Here is an 18,799-nt window from a genome sequence, read left to right as displayed (position 1 = left end):
ACCTAGTACTATATATAAATATACAGGCTATATTAAATTATTAATGGTTCAGCTCATGGTTGGTTGATCACAGCTAGAACAGAATGACTGAATGAGTTGTTACTCTGTTTGACTCTTACTTATATGATGAATTCCTGTTCTGTTCTTTGACTTTATATAGAAGTGTCTATTTGTACGTCACTAAATGTTTTGATGAATTGAACATGGTGGACCCTCTTTGTAAACAAGTGTAATGCTTAATTGGTTCGTCCACTCACAGTTAACAGTCTTTGTATTGAGTTGTGCTTGAAATGTACTGTAATTCTGCAAACTGTTAATACATATTTCAATCAATCAATCAATCAATCAATCAATCAATCAATCAATCAATCAATCAATCAATCAATCAATCAATCAATAACTGGTAAACAACACAAACAACAACAACAACGTGCACGTGGTGGCGCAGGTTTACCAACACTCGTGGAAGCCACGAGTAGATAGATATATAAATAAATAAATAATCACCATAAAGAACTCAACGTTCCACATTCCTCTACCCAAACCTCGCCGCGATACTCTCGCGAGACTGCAGCTGGCTGGGTGCTGCTGCTGGTGTGTGTGTTTGAGGAAAACAGCTGATCTGCAGTCAGTGCTGACACAGACATCACAGAACAGAGAGACATCTTTACTACACCTACTATACCTTCCGCACGCTTTCATCATTTCATAATTAATTCATCGCCAATCAATCGACCTTCCTTCGCGTCTCAGAGTCATAATAATAATTAATAATGGCCGAAACGGACCCCAAGTCGGTGCAGGATCTGACCAATGTGGTGAGTCGTGATTAGCTGCTGCTGCTGTTGTAGGCTAGCTAGCTAGCACACACACACACACACACACACACTAACCCCCGATCACAGCAATTCATTCATGCTAGCTAGCACTAGCAGTTAGCATGCTAACACAGGCTAGCATCTTATGTTGTTTACTTTTTTGTCCAGGGGAACATTAATAATGCATAATAGATGTGTTTATTGCACCAGAAAAAAACGTCTAAAAGCTAATTGTAGCAGTCCCTGGCCCTGGATGGACGTCATCATTAGTGACACTTAAGTAAAAACATTAATAACATTAATATAACATACGCCCCCCCCCCCCCCCCCCCAAACCAAACAGCGTGCTTGAATAGTGCACTAATGTTAGAAATGCTCATTTCTATCATATTGATGTTTGTTGTCCATTGATCAAATGGATCGTCTCATCTGTGCACGTTATGCGAACGGAATGCTTTCTGTACTGCATGTACCCACCCACCTATAAACCCCCCCACCACCACCGCACACGCTATGCTGTTGCATTAATAGGTATATGATTATTATTATTTAATTCCAAAGATGTTGATTGGGCTAAACTCGTGTATTGATTGATCTGTCACCAAGAATGTGCTTTTCTTCCACGCAGTGATGTTTGACATGTTGTCATGGAAACGAAGGAGCGCAAATCTAGCCTCTTTTGGGACCATGCAGTGTAGTTTTTGGCAGCAAGTTTTAGTCATAGTCTCTTGAATAGTTTTAACTTAGTTTTAGTCACCTGGAATGTCTTAGTGTTGGTCTAGTTTTAGTCAACTAAATGTCATTCGACTCTACAGTTGATTTAGTCGACTACAATATGTTTTGACAGGCCTTGATGAAATTAAATGATTACTATATTTACCCAGGGTATCTGGGCTAAGCTCAAGAACTTGTTTCCAGCCAGGCCCTGCTCATAGAACACATTTCATCGTAGTGGTTCAATGCCTTGTTCAAGGGCACTTCAGCGGTGGTAATTTGAACGTGTCGGACCGCTGATTCGAACAGGCGACCTTCCGGTATCAAGACCGCTCCGCAATCCGTTCGGCCACCGCTGCCACTGCTAAATGTCGTTGTAATGGCAGATTTTACACTTTGGTTGCATGCTAAGAATAGCAGTTCTACAATCTCACAACGCTGCGTTGTGAGATTGTAGAACTGCTATTTTCAGCATGCAACCTAGCATAAAATTGGATCTCTTGTCCACTAGTCCCTCCCTTTGATGAAATTGTCAGTGTATTTAGTCTTAGTTTTAGTCATCATAGATTCGTTTTAATTTAGTTTTAGTCAGTGAAAAAAGGTAGTCGACTAACATTTTTCGTCTTAGTTTTAGTCGACGAAAACAACACTATTCGGGACCCTCGGTTAGCTTTTCAAATCACCACTTGAGTCACGAGCACGCCTACAGTTCCCACATGCTGTGGTTCTCAAAACTTTGTCATGTCAAAGAAAAGGAGATGAATCTTTTATTTGGCCACGGATGGACCCACATCTGAAATGATTGTCAGCCTGGCATCCATCCATCCCCCTATACATAAATGATTGTCATCCTGGCATCCATCCATCCCCCTATACAAGATATACTGTTAGTGTAGTCCGTAGGTGGTGTTACAATGTTTCAGATATATATTCTAGTAATTCTTCTAAATGTTTACATTTACTTTTTTTGTCGTTGTTGAAAATAGCCATTCGAAAGGGCCTTTCTGTGTGGAGTTTGCATGTTCTCCCGGTGTCCCCTAGGGTAGGTACCCTCACTAAAAACATGCAGTAATCCTGGTCTCTAAACTGCCTCCCCCTGGCCAGCCGGGGCACCTGATGGAGGGGAAAGGAACTGGTTGGAATAACGTGTTCCTTCCACGCGCTACGTCCAACCAGGGAAACTCCCCCCTGTCAGGTGTAAAGGAGCAACTTGGACACTCAGGCATGAAGGAAGCATGAGTTCAAGTCCGTTGCTCTCCCCATGTCCCCCATATATGGGGACTAGGTTGGCGGAGGGTGTGTAGAGCCCAGGATCACATTAGATAATTGACACAGGGGTGAAAAATGGGTTACAAAATCGTGGGATAAAAAAAAGAAGAAAAAACAGAAAATAGCCATTCTTCACAAGCCCCACTCACCCTTGTAGATCGGCTATTTTCAAACAGCCAATGTATACAATACAGGGTTATGGTATTAACTGATAGTTATGCTATATTCCCCTCTGGGGGTCCTCTAGCTCTGGTCCATAGCTCTGGGGGTCCTCGGACCCCACGCTGAAAACCCTGCCTAAATGTTCTGTCTTTTAGTTTAGTTCTGTTTTAGTTATCCTTTTAACTCAATTAGACCTCGGAACGATGAGGACGATTCTACAAATGTCTTCTAAATCCTGACAGTTTTCTGAAAAACCTCATGTTTCTGTATCAGTGGTGCTCAATATTTCATGTCAAGGACCCCAAACATGATATGTAATTGGCCACCGACCCCCATCTGAAAATATGATGTTCCAGGGACCCCCCCCCCCAGAAGCAAATATTTGAGTTAAAAACGTTCACTCTGAAATAATATACATTCAAAGATTTAAATTGAGCCACATTTTCAAGATTTTTCAAAATTAGCAGAACTACAAGCTCGTAGCGCGGCACTCGGTGGCGCGCTATGAGCTTGTAGATCTGCTATTTTTCAATAGCTAAAGCATAACATAATGCTTGAAACACCAAAAAGGGTTCCCGCCCAGAATGGGTTAAATGAATGAGTTGCAGCATTGTCAAGGAGATGTTACACTCTGGTGTAACTAAGCACACACCATGGGTGGGATGTTGTTTAGACTCTCCGTGGGCTGGTGATGGTTACCATGGCGATTTAAGACTAAGACATCATCGTGCTCTGATTTATCATTGCAGCAGCTTTGAACATTGAGATATCATCTGACCTTCCTTTTTAGCAAAAGGCATTTGCCTAGTTGGACTTCTAAGATGCACCCAGGTCTCCCCATTTCTAAGATGCACCCAGGTCTCCCCATTTCTAAGATGCACCCAGGTCTCCCCATTTCTAAGATGCACCCAGGTCTCCCCATTTCTAAGATGCACCCAGGTCTCCCCATTTCCATAAACAGAAAAAAAAAATTCAGGTGGGTTGCAGAATTTCAGCCAATTTCTATGAATCTATGTAAAGCGCCTTGGATAAAGGCGCGATATAAATGCACCATTTACCATTTAAGCATAAACACACAGTTCACTTGAACAATGTTGTGGTACATGAGATATTTGAAGACGGATATGCATTTTAGCCCGCTGCAGTGCTGCTGCTCAACCTGTGAGCAAGGCTCCGACCGCAGCAGGCTGAACTTAGCCGTGGTTGAGGGCATGTCAGTGGGGGGGACAGAGCTAGATGGCCGGGGCATGGGACTCGAGTGCGAAATTGCGATTATGCAACAGTTACCCTAAAAAAAAAAACACGTCAACTCAATTTCATTGTAACTAACATTTTCGAGCGAATTTTTTTTTTGAATGAGACTTAAACCCAGTATGAAGCTAAATGTGACACCAAAAGAGTAGCATAAGTTGCTATGCTACTACTGCGACCAAGTCCGCATAGAAGACGGGGGGGAAGCTCATTGCCGGCCTGACGTCATCATCATGATTAGCATGAAAAATAGCTGTTATCTCCCGAGGGGAATGACATTCGCCCTTTAAGAAGGGGGGGAATGTTGGATTAAATAATTCAAAGCCCTCAAGGCGTTAATGTTCTAGTTCTGAATGTGTCCTTACTTCTGTATCCTTGGCTGAATTCCCTACCCTGATGTGATACAATTGGTATCATAACTTGAAAATGCATTTTCTGTTCAATAAAGAGTGACACGGAGACTCCCGTTGCTGAACACTCCAGCAATGAGTACAGTACGTTTGATTACTTCCAATTTCACTAGTTTATCCTGTAAACATCCTCCTGGTGATGTAGATGAAATTGGTAAACCTGGACCTGAAACATTTATTTTCAGTTTACTAAAGAGGTGGGATGAATGAGACCCCTGTGAACAAACACCCTATAGAGCTTTTCAGATTTGTCCTAAGACCTCTGACATTCCAGGTAAGTAAAGTAATGCTGCCACCTCTAGGTGACGCAGTGGAAGTGCTGGTAGCCATAATGGAATGAGTATAAGATAATGTGGCATAGCAAGAATAAAGGCTGAATAAAAGTAGAGCACAAAGAGTCAAAATAAAATAAAAGGTTGAGTAAACACAGAAAAAGCACAGAAAAAACTAATCCCACCCCCCCACCCCAGAATAGACAAGACATCAAAACCCACATATACCCAAACACACTATAGAGCTAACACTTATTTTAACAAACGGAAATCCACTTTTAAGTCCCCTTTTTAACATTAAAACTAATAGAGAAACTAGCAGACCTACAAGGTCAAAGCGTGCTGTCAGATTGTACTTTATTATTAGCCCATTTCAACCTGAGGACAAATTCCTTCTAAATCATGACAGTTCTCAGAAAAACGCTATGTTTCTATGTCAGTGGTTCTCAAACATGTTCATGTCAAGGACCCCCAAAAATATATGTAATTGGCAGCCGACCCGCATCTGAAAATATGTTGTTCCAGGGACCTCCCCCCCAGAAGCAAAGATTTGAGTTAAAAACGTTCGCTCTGAAATAATATGTATTCAAAGATTTGTGCCACATTTCCATGATTTTTCAAAAATAGCAGACCTACAAGCTCGTAGTGCGGCACTCGGTGCCGCGCTATGAGCTTGTAGATCTGCTATTTTTCAATAGCTAAATTATAACATGACGCTTAAAACACCAAAAGGGGTTCCCGCCCAGAATGGGTTAAAATTAAAAGGATAATCTCTATCAATACAAGCGATATATGGCTATAAAACATAGCCGTCCTCCCCCCACCATATCCGTTCTTGTGGTTTCACTCCTGTGTTGTTCTCTCAGGTCCTGTGTGTGTGTGTGTGTGTGTGTGTGTGTGTGTGTGTGTGTGTGTGTGTGTGTGTGTGTGTGTGTGTGTGTGTGTGTGTGTGTGTGTGTGTGTGTGTGTGTGTGTGTGTGTGTGTGTGTGTGTGTGTGTGTGTGTGTGTGTGTGTGTGTGTGTGTGTGTGTGTGTGTGTGTGTGTGTGTGTGTGTGTGTGTGTGTGTGTGTGTGTGTGTGTGTTGTTCTCTCAGGTCCAGACACTGTGTGTGTGTGTGTGTGTGTTGTTCTCTCAGGTCCAGACACTGTGTGTGTGTGTGTGTGTGTGTGTGTGTGTTGTTCTCTCAGGTCCAGACTGTGTGTGTGTGTGTTGTTCTCTCAGGTCCAGACACTGTGTGTGTGTGTGTTGTTCTCTCAGGTCCAGACACTGTGTGTGTGTGTGTGTTGTTCTCTCAGGTCCAGACTGTGTGTGTGTGTGTGTGTGTGTGTGTGTGTTGTTCTCTCAGGTCCAGACACTGTGTGTGTGTGTGTGTGTGTGTGTTGTTCTCTCAGGTCCAGACACTGTGTGTGTGTGTGTGTGTGTGTGTGTGTGTGTGTGTGTGTGTGTGTGTGTGTGTGTGTGTGTGTGTGTGTGTTGTTCTCTCAGGTCCAGAGTTGGCTGAACGATTAATCGTTTTCAAACCGAAATTGCGATTTGAAACCACGCGATTAGCAAATCGCAAAGGCTGCGATTAAAACAAAAATCATAATCAACCCGGAGCGCGTCTGATCCAGTATTTACAACACGGCTATACTGTGCTCTCTATTCTAACCAATCAGAAGTGTCCCTGCAGTGCATGTGACTGCAGTGCATGTGTACACGCTCGCGCAGTGCCCAAAACAAAGTCATAATTTACGTCTACTCTGCTCTGTGTTCAGTGCGTTGATGCTAATGCTACCAAGTCAGCAGCAGCTGAGGAGCAGATAGCGTCTGCGGAGCCCGAATAAACTTTCTTAAATCCGCACAATTTAATCCCAAAGAGATCAGGCACTTCGGGGATATGGCATTATTTTGGTTTTGACGTTACAGACGTCCAACAAGAGAGTTTTGTGCAAGACCTGTCATGGTACAGCGACAGTCAAAACATCCCGCAGCAACACCACAAACCTTCGCATGGCACGGGCGCTGTCCTGCTGTCCTGCCCCCTGTTTATTTTATTAATGCTACATTGTCGTCGTCGTCCCCGATTCTAGTGAACCGGTCCCCATTGTGGTGCATGTACATTTGTAATGATTTGTCTGAGCGAGGTCCGCGAAATTGTACCGAGATCCGATAGCCATCATTAAAAAAAAGCTTACACCAGGACCCGTGGTGGGAAAATAGCCGGCCAACAAGCTCATAAACATTAAAGTTAAAGTTATGAGCTTGTCTTAAACCTCCGACAAAATTATCTCTAATAATTGATAGCCTAATTCTGTCATCACATCACATCTGTCAAAATGTAGCCTACACTTATGCAATGCATATGCTTTTATTTGGTTACAAAAATCCCACCCGTGTGAAGTGAGGGGCGCTCTTATCATCGTACATCATCATGACGTAAAATAGACACTAGGCCTATTTCTTTGCTCAGACAATGACATAAAATTGTCAATGGGAATTTAATGTTTGTGTAGGACGTTTGTGGACATACGTGCACTGGATTTAGGAGGGGCTACTGCCCCTCAAAAACAAATAAATCAATTGAACATAATATCTAAATGTGAATATTAAATGAGAATCACAATATTGTGCTCTGATGATTAGATAACTGTAGCCTAATAGCAATTGCACTTAAATAGAAAGTCTGGAAATTACATTGCATTTATGGTCTGTATCCAGAGAGCTATTTACAATTATTTCTAACATTACAATTTTAACACACATTCTTATTGTAGTTAATTAAACACAGGTCAATTTGGTTAGTTAGCCTACATTATTTTGAGCTGTCTCACATACTGTGAATCCTGACATCACTGCCTGGTAAAGTAAATGAATGGTATGCCATTTGATAATGTTTCATTACATGGACACAGTGAATACTAAATTGAAGCTTTACTTTTTAAGTGGTGCAACCACTTCATTATGGAGCTTTGTGTGTCTGTGGGTGGGTGGGTGGATGGGTGGGTGGCTGGCTGGGTCTGTCCGAGCACGAAAATAGCATTTGGTTGGTTTTCACAACCAAGTGTCACTGTTGCGCAGCCTAACTGTATAGGCCCTATATGATGATTTTAGGTGTGACATTACAGTACAGTGACTGTACAGTACAGTACAGTACAGTATAGGGACCGCCTGGGGACCCACACACAGTAACTCTTTCTCGACCGTTCGGACGCGGGGCGGCTCGCCTAAACCGGGCCGGCACCCTGGGCACGTTCCTGTGGGTCTGGAAGTTTCGGGGACCCCCCGGGGGCGCCCACACGGAGTTGCACCACTTACTTCACACGGGTGTGATTTTAAAAAAAAATATCGCGAGTCAAATCGCAATCGCAATATTGGTCAGAAAAATCGCAATTAGATTTTTTCTCAAAATCGTTCAGCCTTAGACTCCAGACACTGTGTGTGTGTGTGTGTGTGTGTGTGTGTGTGTGTTGTTCTCTCAGGTCCAGACACTGTGTGTGTGTGTGTGTGTGTGTGTGTGTGTGTGTGTGTGTGTGTGTGTGTGTGTGTGTGTGTGTGTGTGTGTGTGTGTGTGTGTGTGTGTGTGTGTGTGTTGTTCTCTCAGGTCCAGACACTGTGTGTGTGTGTGTGTGTGTGTGTGTGTGTGTGTTGTTCTCTCAGGTCCAGACACTGTGTGTGTGTGTGTGTGTGTGTGTGTGTTGTTCTCTCAGGTCCAGACACTGTGTGTGTGTGTGTGTGTGTGTGTGTGTGTGTGTGTTGTTCTCTCAGGTCCAGACACTGTGTGTGTGTGTGTGTGTGTGTGTGTGTGTGTGTGTGTGTGTGTGTGTTGTTCTCTCAGGTCCAGACACTGTGTGTGTGTGTGTGTGTGTGTGTGTGTGTGTGTGTTGTTCTCTCAGGTCCAGACACTGTGTGTGTGTGTGTGTGTGTGTGTGTGTGTGTGTGTTGTTCTCTCAGGTCCAGACACTGTGTGTGTGTGTGTGTGTGTGTGTGTGTGTGTGTGTGTGTGTGTGTGTGTGTGTGTGTGTGTGTGTGTGTGTGTGTGTGTGTGTGTGTGTGTGTGTGTGTGTGTGTTGTTCTCTCAGGTCCAGACACTGTGTGTGTGTGTGTGTGTGTGTGTGTGTGTTGTTCTCTCAGGTCCAGACACTGTGTGTGTGTGTGTGTGTGTGTGTGTGTGTGTGTGTGTGTGTGTGTGTGTGTGTGTGTGTGTGTGTGTGTGTGTGTGTGTGTGTGTGTGTGTGTGTGTGTGTGTGTGTGTGTTGTTCTCTCAGGTCCAGACACTGTGTGTGTGTGTGTGTGTGTGTGTGTGTGTGTGTGTTGTTCTCTCAGGTCCAGACACTGTGTGTGTGTGTGTGTGTGTGTGTGTGTGTGTGTGTGTGTGTGTGTGTGTGTGTGTGTGTGTGTGTGTGTGTGTGTGTGTGTGTGTGTGTGTGTGTGTGTGTGTGTGTGTTGTTCTCTCAGGTCCAGACACTGTGTGTGTGTGTGTGTGTGTGTGTGTGTGTGTGTGTGTGTGTGTTCTCTCAGGTCCAGACACTGTGTGTGTGTGTGTGTGTGTGTGTGTGTGTGTGTGTGTGTGTGTGTGTGTGTGTGTGTGTGTGTGTGTGTGTGTGTGTGTGTGTGTGTGTGTGTGTGTGTGTGTGTGTGTGTGTGTGTGTGTGTGTTGTTCTCTCAGGTCCAGACACTGTGTGTGTGTGTGTGTGTGTGTGTTGTTCTCTCAGGTCCAGACACTATGTGTGTGTGTGTGTGTGTGTGTGTGTGTGTGTGTGTGTGTGTGTGTGTGTGTGTGTGTGTGTGTGTGTGTGTGTGTGTGTGTGTGTGTGTGTGTGTGTGTGTGTGTGTGTGTGTGTGTGTGTTGTTCTCTCAGGTCCAGACACTGTGTGTGTGTGTGTGTGTGTGTGTGTGTGTGTGTGTTGTTCTCTCAGGTCCAGACACTGTGTGTGTGTGTGTGTGTGTGTGTGTGTGTGTGTTGTTCTCTCAGGTCCAGACACTGTGTGTGTGTGTGTGTGTGTGTGTGTGTGTGTTGTTCTCTCAGGTCCAGACACTGTGTGTGTGTGTGTGTGTGTTGTTCTCTCAGGTCCAGACACTGTGTGTGTGTGTGTGTGTGTGTGTGTGTGTGTGTTGTTCTCTCAGGTCCAGACACTGTGTGTGTGTGTGTGTGTGTGTGTGTGTGTTGTTCTCTCAGGTCCAGACACTGTGTGTGTGTGTGTGTGTGTGTGTGTGTGTGTGTGTGTGTGTGTGTGTTGTTCTCTCAGGTCCAGACACTGTGTGTGTGTGTGTGTGTGTGTGTGTTGTTCTCTCAGGTCCAGACACTGTGTGTGTGTGTGTGTGTGTGTGTGTGTGTGTGTTGTTCTCTCAGGTCCAGACACTGTGTGTGTGTGTGTGTGTGTGTGTGTGTGTGTGTTGTTCTCTCAGGTCCAGACACTGTGTGTGTGTGTGTGTGTGTGTGTGTGTGTGTGTGTGTGTTGTTCTCTCAGGTCCAGACACTGTGTGTGTGTGTGTGTGTGTGTGTGTGTGTGTGTGTGTGTGTGTGTGTGTGTGTGTGTGTTGTTCTCTCAGGTCCAGACACTGTGTGTGTGTGTGTGTGTGTGTGTGTGTGTGTGTGTGTGTGTGTGTGTTGTTCTCTCAGGTCCAGACACTGTGTGTGTGTGTGTGTGTGTGTGTGTGTGTGTGTGTGTGTGTGTGTGTGTGTGTGTTGTTCTCTCAGGTCCAGACACTGTGTGTGTGTGTGTGTGTGTGTGTGTGTGTGTGTTGTTCTCTCAGGTCCAGACACTGTGTGTGTGTGTGTGTGTGTGTGTGTGTGTGTGTGTGTGTGTGTGTGTGTGTGTGTGTGTGTGTGTTGTTCTCTCAGGTCCAGACACTGTGTGTGTGTGTGTGTGTGTGTGTGTGTGTGTGTGTGTGTGTGTGGACTCCTGTGTGTTGTTCTCTCAGGTCCAGACACTGTGTGTGTGTGTGTGTGTGTGTGTGTGTGTGTGTGTGTGTGTGTGTGTGTGTGTGTGTGTGTGTGTGTGTGTGTGTGTGTGGACTCCTGTGTGTTGTTCTCTCAGGTCCAGACACTGTCAAAGTAGTACGATTTGTCACACACGTTACCGCAGTGAAATTTGTTCTCCGCATTTGACCCATCTCTTGGAGCGGTGAGCCGCAGCGTGCGCCGCGCTCGGGAATCATTTGATTAGTAGATTTGACCCCCAATCCATTCCCTTTGATGCTGAGTGCCAAGCAGGGAGGCATTGGGTCCCATTTTTTTCTGTCTTTGGTATGACCCGGCCGGGGATCGAACCCCGACCTCCCAGTTTCAGGGCGGACACTCTAACCACAAGGCCACTGAGCTGGTCACTGTGTGTTGACTCCTGTGTGTGTGTGTGTGTGTGTGTGTGTGTGTTCTCTCTCTCAGGTCCAGACGCTGCTACAGCAGATGCAGGATAAGTTCCAGACCATGTCGGACCAGATCATCGGGAGAAATATCCTAATGCGTGTCTTTAATCAGTGTCTATTAGCTGAATATTGCATGGATTGATTTTGTTATTTCTTTACTGTGTTTTATAATATTGCTTTGTTTTTATGCTAAATATAGTTTATGCGACTCCCTACCCCACCTCCCTACCCCGCCTCCCTACCCTGCCTCCCTACCCCGCCTCCCTACCCTGACTCCCTACCCTGCCTCCCTACCCTGCCTCCCTCAAGATGCCTTGCCTTTCGCCAGGCCAGTTGTAAATATGATTAATTATCTGCCCGGTAAAAATATAAAAAGTGAGGGGCGCTAATATATTAAAGTCTAACTCATGTTGCTATGATTAGGTGATGTAAAACAAACAGACAAAACAAACATTAAACTCTCTTTATTGTTAATGGCATTTTTAACGTTTGTTTAACTAAAAACAAACATTAAACCTGTATATAGGAGGGCCCTCAAAACAATGTGCAGACATGTGATCTGCAGGCTCAGTTGTGAGCATGTAATAGATCAGTGATTCTCAACCTGTGGTACTAGTACCACTAGTGGTACTTGAGCCCCCTCTGGTGGTACACAGAGGAGTCGCCCAAAGAATAATAAAAAAAAGACAAAAGTGGAATGAAATAGTTATATACTACAGGTAGTTCTTCTGAGCAAGCAATTGGTTGAAACGGGCTCTCCAGTCGTGCCAGCAGAACTAGCCGTTAATAGAAGATTTGAGAACGGATTAATCACATTAGAAATATCATCAGTTGTGATTAGTGATTAGATAGAGTTTTGTCAAAGCAGCAGCATTATTATTGGCTTAGGAATGAAAAAAATAAAAAGCATAAATTACATTTCCCTCCTGTGTTAATAATAATTGTTAATATGATGGGGCAGGTCTAAGCTGGACTGTATTTTAAACACATTTTGCCCAGACGTCCACAGACGTCCTAGGAATTACCGCATGTAGTGAGTGCCCAGGACGTATGTGGATGTTTTTTTTGGTAAAAAAAAAAAAACTGGGTCTAAAAGTGGGCATCCTGGGTCGCCATTTTGAAAGATTAAAAGGGCACATAATGTGTTAACATCAGTTATTGTGGTGGTACTTGGAGAGCCAGATACTTTCTGAGGTGATACTTAATGTAGGTTGACCATTTTCACTGCATGTTCGCCCCAGAAGACACTGGGGTTAATATGGTTAATTGATGTTTAATTGTTTTTGTTGATCTGCAAGACACTAAGACAGTACAAATAGAATTGATCTAAGCATAATTATGTACCGTTGTGTGAGTTCTATGCCTTAACTGTGTCCACTCGATGAGATGAGCACACGCATCGATGACCTGGAGAAGAACATCGCTGACCTGATGACCCAAGCCGGAGTGGAGGAGATCGAAGCGCCGCCAGAGAAGCCCAAGGATCAGGGTCAAGGGTCATAATGAAGGTGACGAGGAAGTGGTAAGGGCTCCACAAACCTCATAGAATATGGATCATCACAAAGCCAAGAGTCCCAATACAATAACAATACAATACCCAGGAAAACCCTTAGGCCACACCACTCTGGATCTTTTGCAAAACAGATATTTTCGTCCTCCGTTTTAGAAAAAATCCCTGGCCATACGACAGAGATATCTGAGTCCACACCCAAACGCAGAAACGCATTGAACACAGGATAAAATCACTGCAGTAGCAGGTTTCAATTGTAGGCTATATTATACTTGATTTTATATTTACACTTATGAGGTGCCAATCATATTTTTTTAATGAAGGAATAAGTACCGCATTTTAAAAGCCACCTAAATTGTGAGTGGAAGTGGAACATGTTTCTTTCATTGTCTGTCAGCATGTCACACTATGTGCGTAAATCTCCAAATCCCGACTCGACTTTTCTCAATTTAAAAATGATAGACACTTTACCATTGCTCTGGCGACTTGGCAAGTCCTGCACATAAATTAATAGCATAGTCAGACCTATAGAAGTGTCCACAACAAGTTGTGAGCTTGTAGAGTGGCTATATTTTCGAGCTGTATAATAAATGTCACGTTATAATGTGTAGGCTAATACAAGTTCACGCGCACACATTGTCAGCATGTAGGCACAGACAGTGACATGCAGTCAATGGTGCGCCCTTAATTACCTAAACATGAGAGAGATGTGCCATATACGCACGATGCGATTCCATTCACACCTCTCTCTCTGCACCCTCTCTCTCTCTCTCCTCGCATGACCATGACCATGAAATGGAGAGCAAAATACAGCACGATATAGTTTCACATGCGGCTATGCACACACCACGCATAGACTTGTTGGTGTAGGCTACTGCGCAATGGCATTTGGCCTGGGTCCTTATTGGTAGGTTAATATCCACAGTTTATCCGTAGCGGTCCGCAATTAACCTATTGTTCAAGCTTCGCACTCCAATACAAATGAAACTATTTGAATAAAGGTTGTACACATCAGTGAAATTAACCTCTGGGAAAATCCCTAATTGAGAGAATGTAGGCCTAGCAAGCACCACAGATCATATAGGCTGCATGGCTAACAGGACTTGGGCACTACCCATCTCTCTATATCATTTGATAAAGGCATATTAAAAACATGACTTGTACACCCAATGAAAATATAAACTTCACCGAATATATACCACTTCGAATTATAACAATCGGTTGAAGATTATCTGAATATCGCACAAGTAAAATCTCAACTTCTTTGCGCAACGGGCCATTGCGCTGAGGACTGGCAGTGTTTTACCTATACTTGTGAGGACCTCTGCTTGGAACGCTCTGCATGTGGACGCAACACTTGGAGCTTGTAGATACACGGAACGACGATAAACATTTCACAGAATATATACCACTTTGAATTAAAACAATCGGTTGTGCTTCCCACAACCAATACAAATTAAATCACCAGTCCGCACTGGACTAGTAGGCTGATATATTTATTATTGGATGCAGCAGAGCAGAGCCTTTGCTCACTGCAGTTGATGCAACATATGATACGTTTTAAAGTTGTTAACCGTGATATATAAACATGAACAATTGGATAGATATCTGTAGTTTCCATGCAGGCACAAGCTGCATTTCTCACCTAATTATAGTAAAAATGATATGCGCTAATAAGCAGTGACATCATCGTTTCTCAAAAGCTCCGTTTTGCATGACTACACAGCTCCACCGATCCGGATATTTTCGAAAATCTTCACTTATTTATCCGTTTCCAAAAACCTCCGTTTGAGTGGCCGGAAACGCTGTTTGCGTGTGGCTGAAAGGCCCAAACGCACAAAGAAATGTGCGTTTTGCAAAAGATCCAGAGTGGTGTGGCCTGGGCCTTAGTTTAGACCTGAGGACGATTCTACAAATGTCTTCTAAATCATGACAGTTTTCTGACATTCTCAAACATGTTGTTCTCAAACATTTTCATGTCAAGGACCCCCAAGATTATATGTAATTGGCCGCCGACCCCCATCTGAAAATGTTGTTCCAGGGACCCCGCCCCCCAGAAGCAAAGATATGAGTTAAAATTTGTTCACTGTGAAAGAATAAATATTCAAAGATTTTCAGGATTTTTCAAAAATATATATTAATATTTATATATTTTTAGCTAGATCTACAAGCTCATAGCACGGCACCGAGTGCCGCGCTATGAGCTTGTAGATCTAGCTATTTTTCAATAGCTAAAGCATAACAATGCTTAAAACACTAAAGGGTTCCCGCCCCAAAATGGGTTAAATAGAGAGAGACCGTGTGTGTGTGTGCGTTTGTGTCAAAAATATTATATCAGTAAAAAATATATCAGTATTATCTCCCCAAATGCAACCTCTCATACTGAGCATGCCCTAGTAGTAGAAATGGAAGTTAGTTTAGCTAAAGAAAATGCACTTTTGCATTAGGTTTAATGGAACATATTTTGTACTGGACTTAAAAATGTAAAAGATTTCCCATTTTGTCTTCGTCTAACACAGGGCTGGGCAACTTTGACGATGGAGAGGGCCACTATATTTCCACACTCACTCCCTAGGGCCATATATTACTGTCGTAGCAAAAATAGCCGATCTACAAGCTTGTACATCGGCTATTTTTGCTATATTCGAATTGAAATCTTGAATTATTTTTTTGCTATTTTTTTTAATTGGAATCCTGAAAATTTACATTCTTATGTAATTTCAAATGAGCTACTAATTTATATTGAAGTAATTAAAGCGGGTCATGTTTGCATGTTGTGGAATTGTAAACAGCTGAAACCAATATTATATCAGTATTCTGACATGGACCCGAGGGCCACATTAACCCATTCTGGGCGGGAACCCCTTTTGGTGTTAGCATTATGTTTTGCTTTAGCTATTGAAAAATAGCAGATCTACAAGCTCGTAGCGCGCCACTCGGTGGCGCGCTACGAGCTTGTAGATCTGCTATTTTTGAAAAATCAAAGAACGACATAATGACATAGAAACATAGCTTTTTCAGAAAACGGTCAGGATGTAGAAGACATTTTATAGAATCTGATCTCAGGTCAAAATGGGATAAGTGAAGGTGGGGGCCGCATGTGGCCCCCGGGCCGCCAGTTGCCCACCCCTGGTCTAACATATGCTGTGTACACTGTAGGTAGGCGTACTGTATGACCATGTCTGTGTCTACTGTACGTAGGCGTACTGTATGACCATGTCTGTGTCTACTGTACGTAGGCGTACTGTATGACCATGTCTGTGTCTACTGTACGTAGGCGTACTGTATGACCATGTCTGTGTACACTGTAGGTAGTCGTACTGTATGACCATGTCTGTGTACACTGTATGGCCATGTCTGTGTACACTGTAGGTAGTCGTACTGTATGACCATGTCTGTGTACACTGTAGGTAGGCGTACTGTATGACCATGTCTGTGTACACTGTAGGTAGTCGTACTGTATGACCATGTCTGTGTACACTGTAGGTAGTCGTACTGTATGGCCATGTCTGTGTACACTGTAGGTAGTCGTACTGTATGACCATGTCTGTGTACACTGTAGGTAGGCGTACTGTATGACCATGTCTGTGTACACTGTAGGTAGTCGTACTGTATGACCATGTCTGTGTACACTGTAGGTAGTCGTACTGTATGACCATGTCTGTGTACACTGTAGGTAGGCGTACTGTATGACCATGTCTGTGTACACTGTAGGTAGTCGTACTGTATGACCATGTCTGTGTACACTGTAGGTAGGCGTACTGTATGACCATGTCTGTGTACACTGTAGGTAGTCGTACTGTATGACCATGTCTGTGTACACTGTAGGTAGGCGTACTGTATGACCATGTCTGTGTACACTGTAGGTAGGCGTACTGTATGACCATGTCTGTCTACTGTACGTACAGCAGGCGTACTGTATGACCATGTCCCCAAGGTCACTGCGGTCCTCAGGCCAGCTAAACCTTAGGGTCAAAAAGAAGACCCGTTTAAAGACCAGAGGGGATAGAGCCTTTTCCATTATACCCCCCAAATTATGGAATGCGCTCCCCCCCCCCAAATGTCAAACTGGCCCCCTCCATTGAGACCTTTAAATCCCACCTAAAGACCCACCTCTACACCTTGGCTTTTAATCCTGGTTTAGTTTCTATGGTCCTTGTTTTGTTTATCCGTTTTGCATTTTTCGTGTGTTTGCTGTTGTTCTCTGTGTTTAGCTCCAGTGTATTTATTTTTATTCTTCTGTACAGCACTTTGTAAACTCTGAGTTGTAAAATGTGCTTTATAAATAAAGTGGATTTGATTGGATGTCTGTGCTTGTCTCTGCCCTGCAGGTTGCCAGGTTGGCAGGTTGCCAGGTAACACGGCATGAAGGCGGTCCTATCTTCAGGAGCAGCAAAACTTTATCTTCTAAAAACATTGAACGATTATTGATTTGGTTTGTTGTGTGAGATGCTTTTTATATCGACTGTTGTGATAAATGGTTACAGTTCCTATAATGTAGTGACTTGGAAAAAGTAGAAACGTCATTTGTAAACTATAATAGTATGATATGATATTAACACTCTTTGAAAAACTCTCTGAATCCTTTTATGTGCAGGGATGGATGGGTAACTATTTAAATGGATGTTCAAATCGGTTGCCCTCCGCCGCATCACTTTGTATGACCTCGCATTCAAATACTGGGCTATGTTGATACAGCCAAGGAAGACTGAGACATACAAGCCACCAGGCCAACAGGCCACGTTAAAGGGGAATATCTCCCTAAACCTTTTTTTTACAAAAGTAAGTTGATAATTATGTATATTGACCAAAAAAAAAAAAAGTAAAGATATAGGGGAGCTGAAGCAGCAGAAGGAGCTGGAGCTGCTCCTGGAGGGGTCTAACACAATTTACAATTTAGGCATTTAGCAGACGCTCTTAATCCAGAGCCATTTACATTAGGCAAGAACAAAACAAAAGCTCACGTAGACCAAGGACAGTCTAAGAAGGACGAGACGCGAAGACCGTACGGGCGACGCCATGTTGCTTATGGTGCTCCATGGAAGGAAAGAAACATGCGCAGTTGAGACAAAGGAAGCTGAACGCGGAAGTGTTGGCTGCATATAGCCCATTGCGCATGTTTCTTTCCTTCCAAAGCAACATGGCGTCGCCCGTACGGTCTTCGCGTCTCGTCCTTCTTAGACTGTCCTTGACGTAGACCAGGAAGAGTGCAGTGTCAACAATGCATGGAGTGTTGCTGTCACATCATCTAGAACAGATGTAAACAAAAAACAAAAACCAATTGCGCGATTGAATAGGAGTTCTAGTGTTCGACCCCTCCAGCCCCAGCTTCATCTCCCCTATATCTTTATTTTTTTTTAAATATTTTTTTTGGTCAATATACATAATTATCAACTTACTTTTGTAAAAAAAGGTTTAGGGAGAAATTCCCCTTTAATATAACACATACAGCCAGGAAGACTGAGAAATACAAGCCACCAGGCCTACAGGCCACGTTAATATAATATAACATAAACTGGGATAAAACGTTGGAAGATACAAAGATAGTCACAGATGCAAATAAGTGTCTTCTGTATTTTCATCCCTGATTTAAAAGGTGCTGCAAGTGGTAATTATTTTGTTAGAAAGGGTTTTTGTTCAAGCTCTCTATATATGCTGATGGTAATCATTGCTATATTGTGTTCAGTACCAGGAGGTCTGTCCAGCTCTTTAGCAAACAATACATTTCCAAGTGGGCTACAGATTTAATCCAATCAGGAGAGAGAATCATCCAGTGGTCCACTTTTAATTTCACTAGTGTATCCTGTAAGCATTCCGATTGGACGAAATTGGTATCCTGACCTGACAGTTTGTTTTACTAAAGAGCTGCGTACTGTAGCAATGTATACTTTGACAACAGAACTATCACAGCACCTTTAATGGTGAACCACCAGAAGCTTGTGGAACTTAAATCTCGCTCTAGGTGCCAAGTTATGAGATGCATTCCAGACTTGACTGATTTTGTTCTATTAAAGTAATTTAATAAAATGTTGTGTCTCGTGTTG

General features: G+C 43.3%; 1 protein-coding gene across 2 annotated transcripts; it reads left to right on the top strand.

Annotated features, from left to right (window-relative positions):
* Positions 1-553: 553 nt before the first annotated feature.
* hsbp1b (heat shock factor binding protein 1b) lies at positions 554-18,782 on the top strand. 2 transcript variants are annotated; one of them, XM_079501173.1, is made up of 4 exons: positions 554-818; positions 11,265-11,331; positions 12,624-12,767; positions 17,103-18,782. In XM_079501173.1, the coding sequence occupies exons 1-3, from the start codon at positions 774-776 to the stop codon at positions 12,746-12,748; spliced, it is 237 nt and encodes a 78-aa protein (XP_079357299.1). In that variant the 5' UTR covers positions 554-773; the 3' UTR covers positions 12,749-12,767; positions 17,103-18,782. The 2 variants fall into 2 exon arrangements, with proteins under 2 accessions (XP_079357299.1, XP_079357298.1); XM_079501172.1 differs by having other exon boundaries at positions 17,087-18,782.
* Positions 18,783-18,799: the final 17 nt, after the last annotated feature.

Source organism: Electrona antarctica (assembly GCF_951216825.1).
Source record: "Electrona antarctica genome assembly, chromosome: 5".
Lineage (NCBI taxonomy): Eukaryota > Metazoa > Chordata > Actinopteri > Myctophiformes > Myctophidae > Electrona > Electrona antarctica.
The sequence above is the reverse complement of the archived record's forward strand: the minus strand, read 5'-3'. Positions and strand labels throughout refer to the sequence as shown.

Excerpts from the sequence above, each read along its gene's own strand:
- hsbp1b (XM_079501173.1), top strand. The coding sequence starts at position 774 with ATGGCCGAAACGGACCCCAAGTCGGTGCAGGATCTGACCAATGTG. Across the intron at positions 819-11,264 it reads TGCAGGATCTGACCAATGTG|GTCCAGACGCTGCTACAGCA; the intron begins GTGAGTCGTGAT and ends TCTCTCTCTCAG. Across the intron at positions 11,332-12,623 it reads GGACCAGATCATCGGGAGAA|TCGATGAGATGAGCACACGC; the intron begins ATATCCTAATGC and ends AACTGTGTCCAC.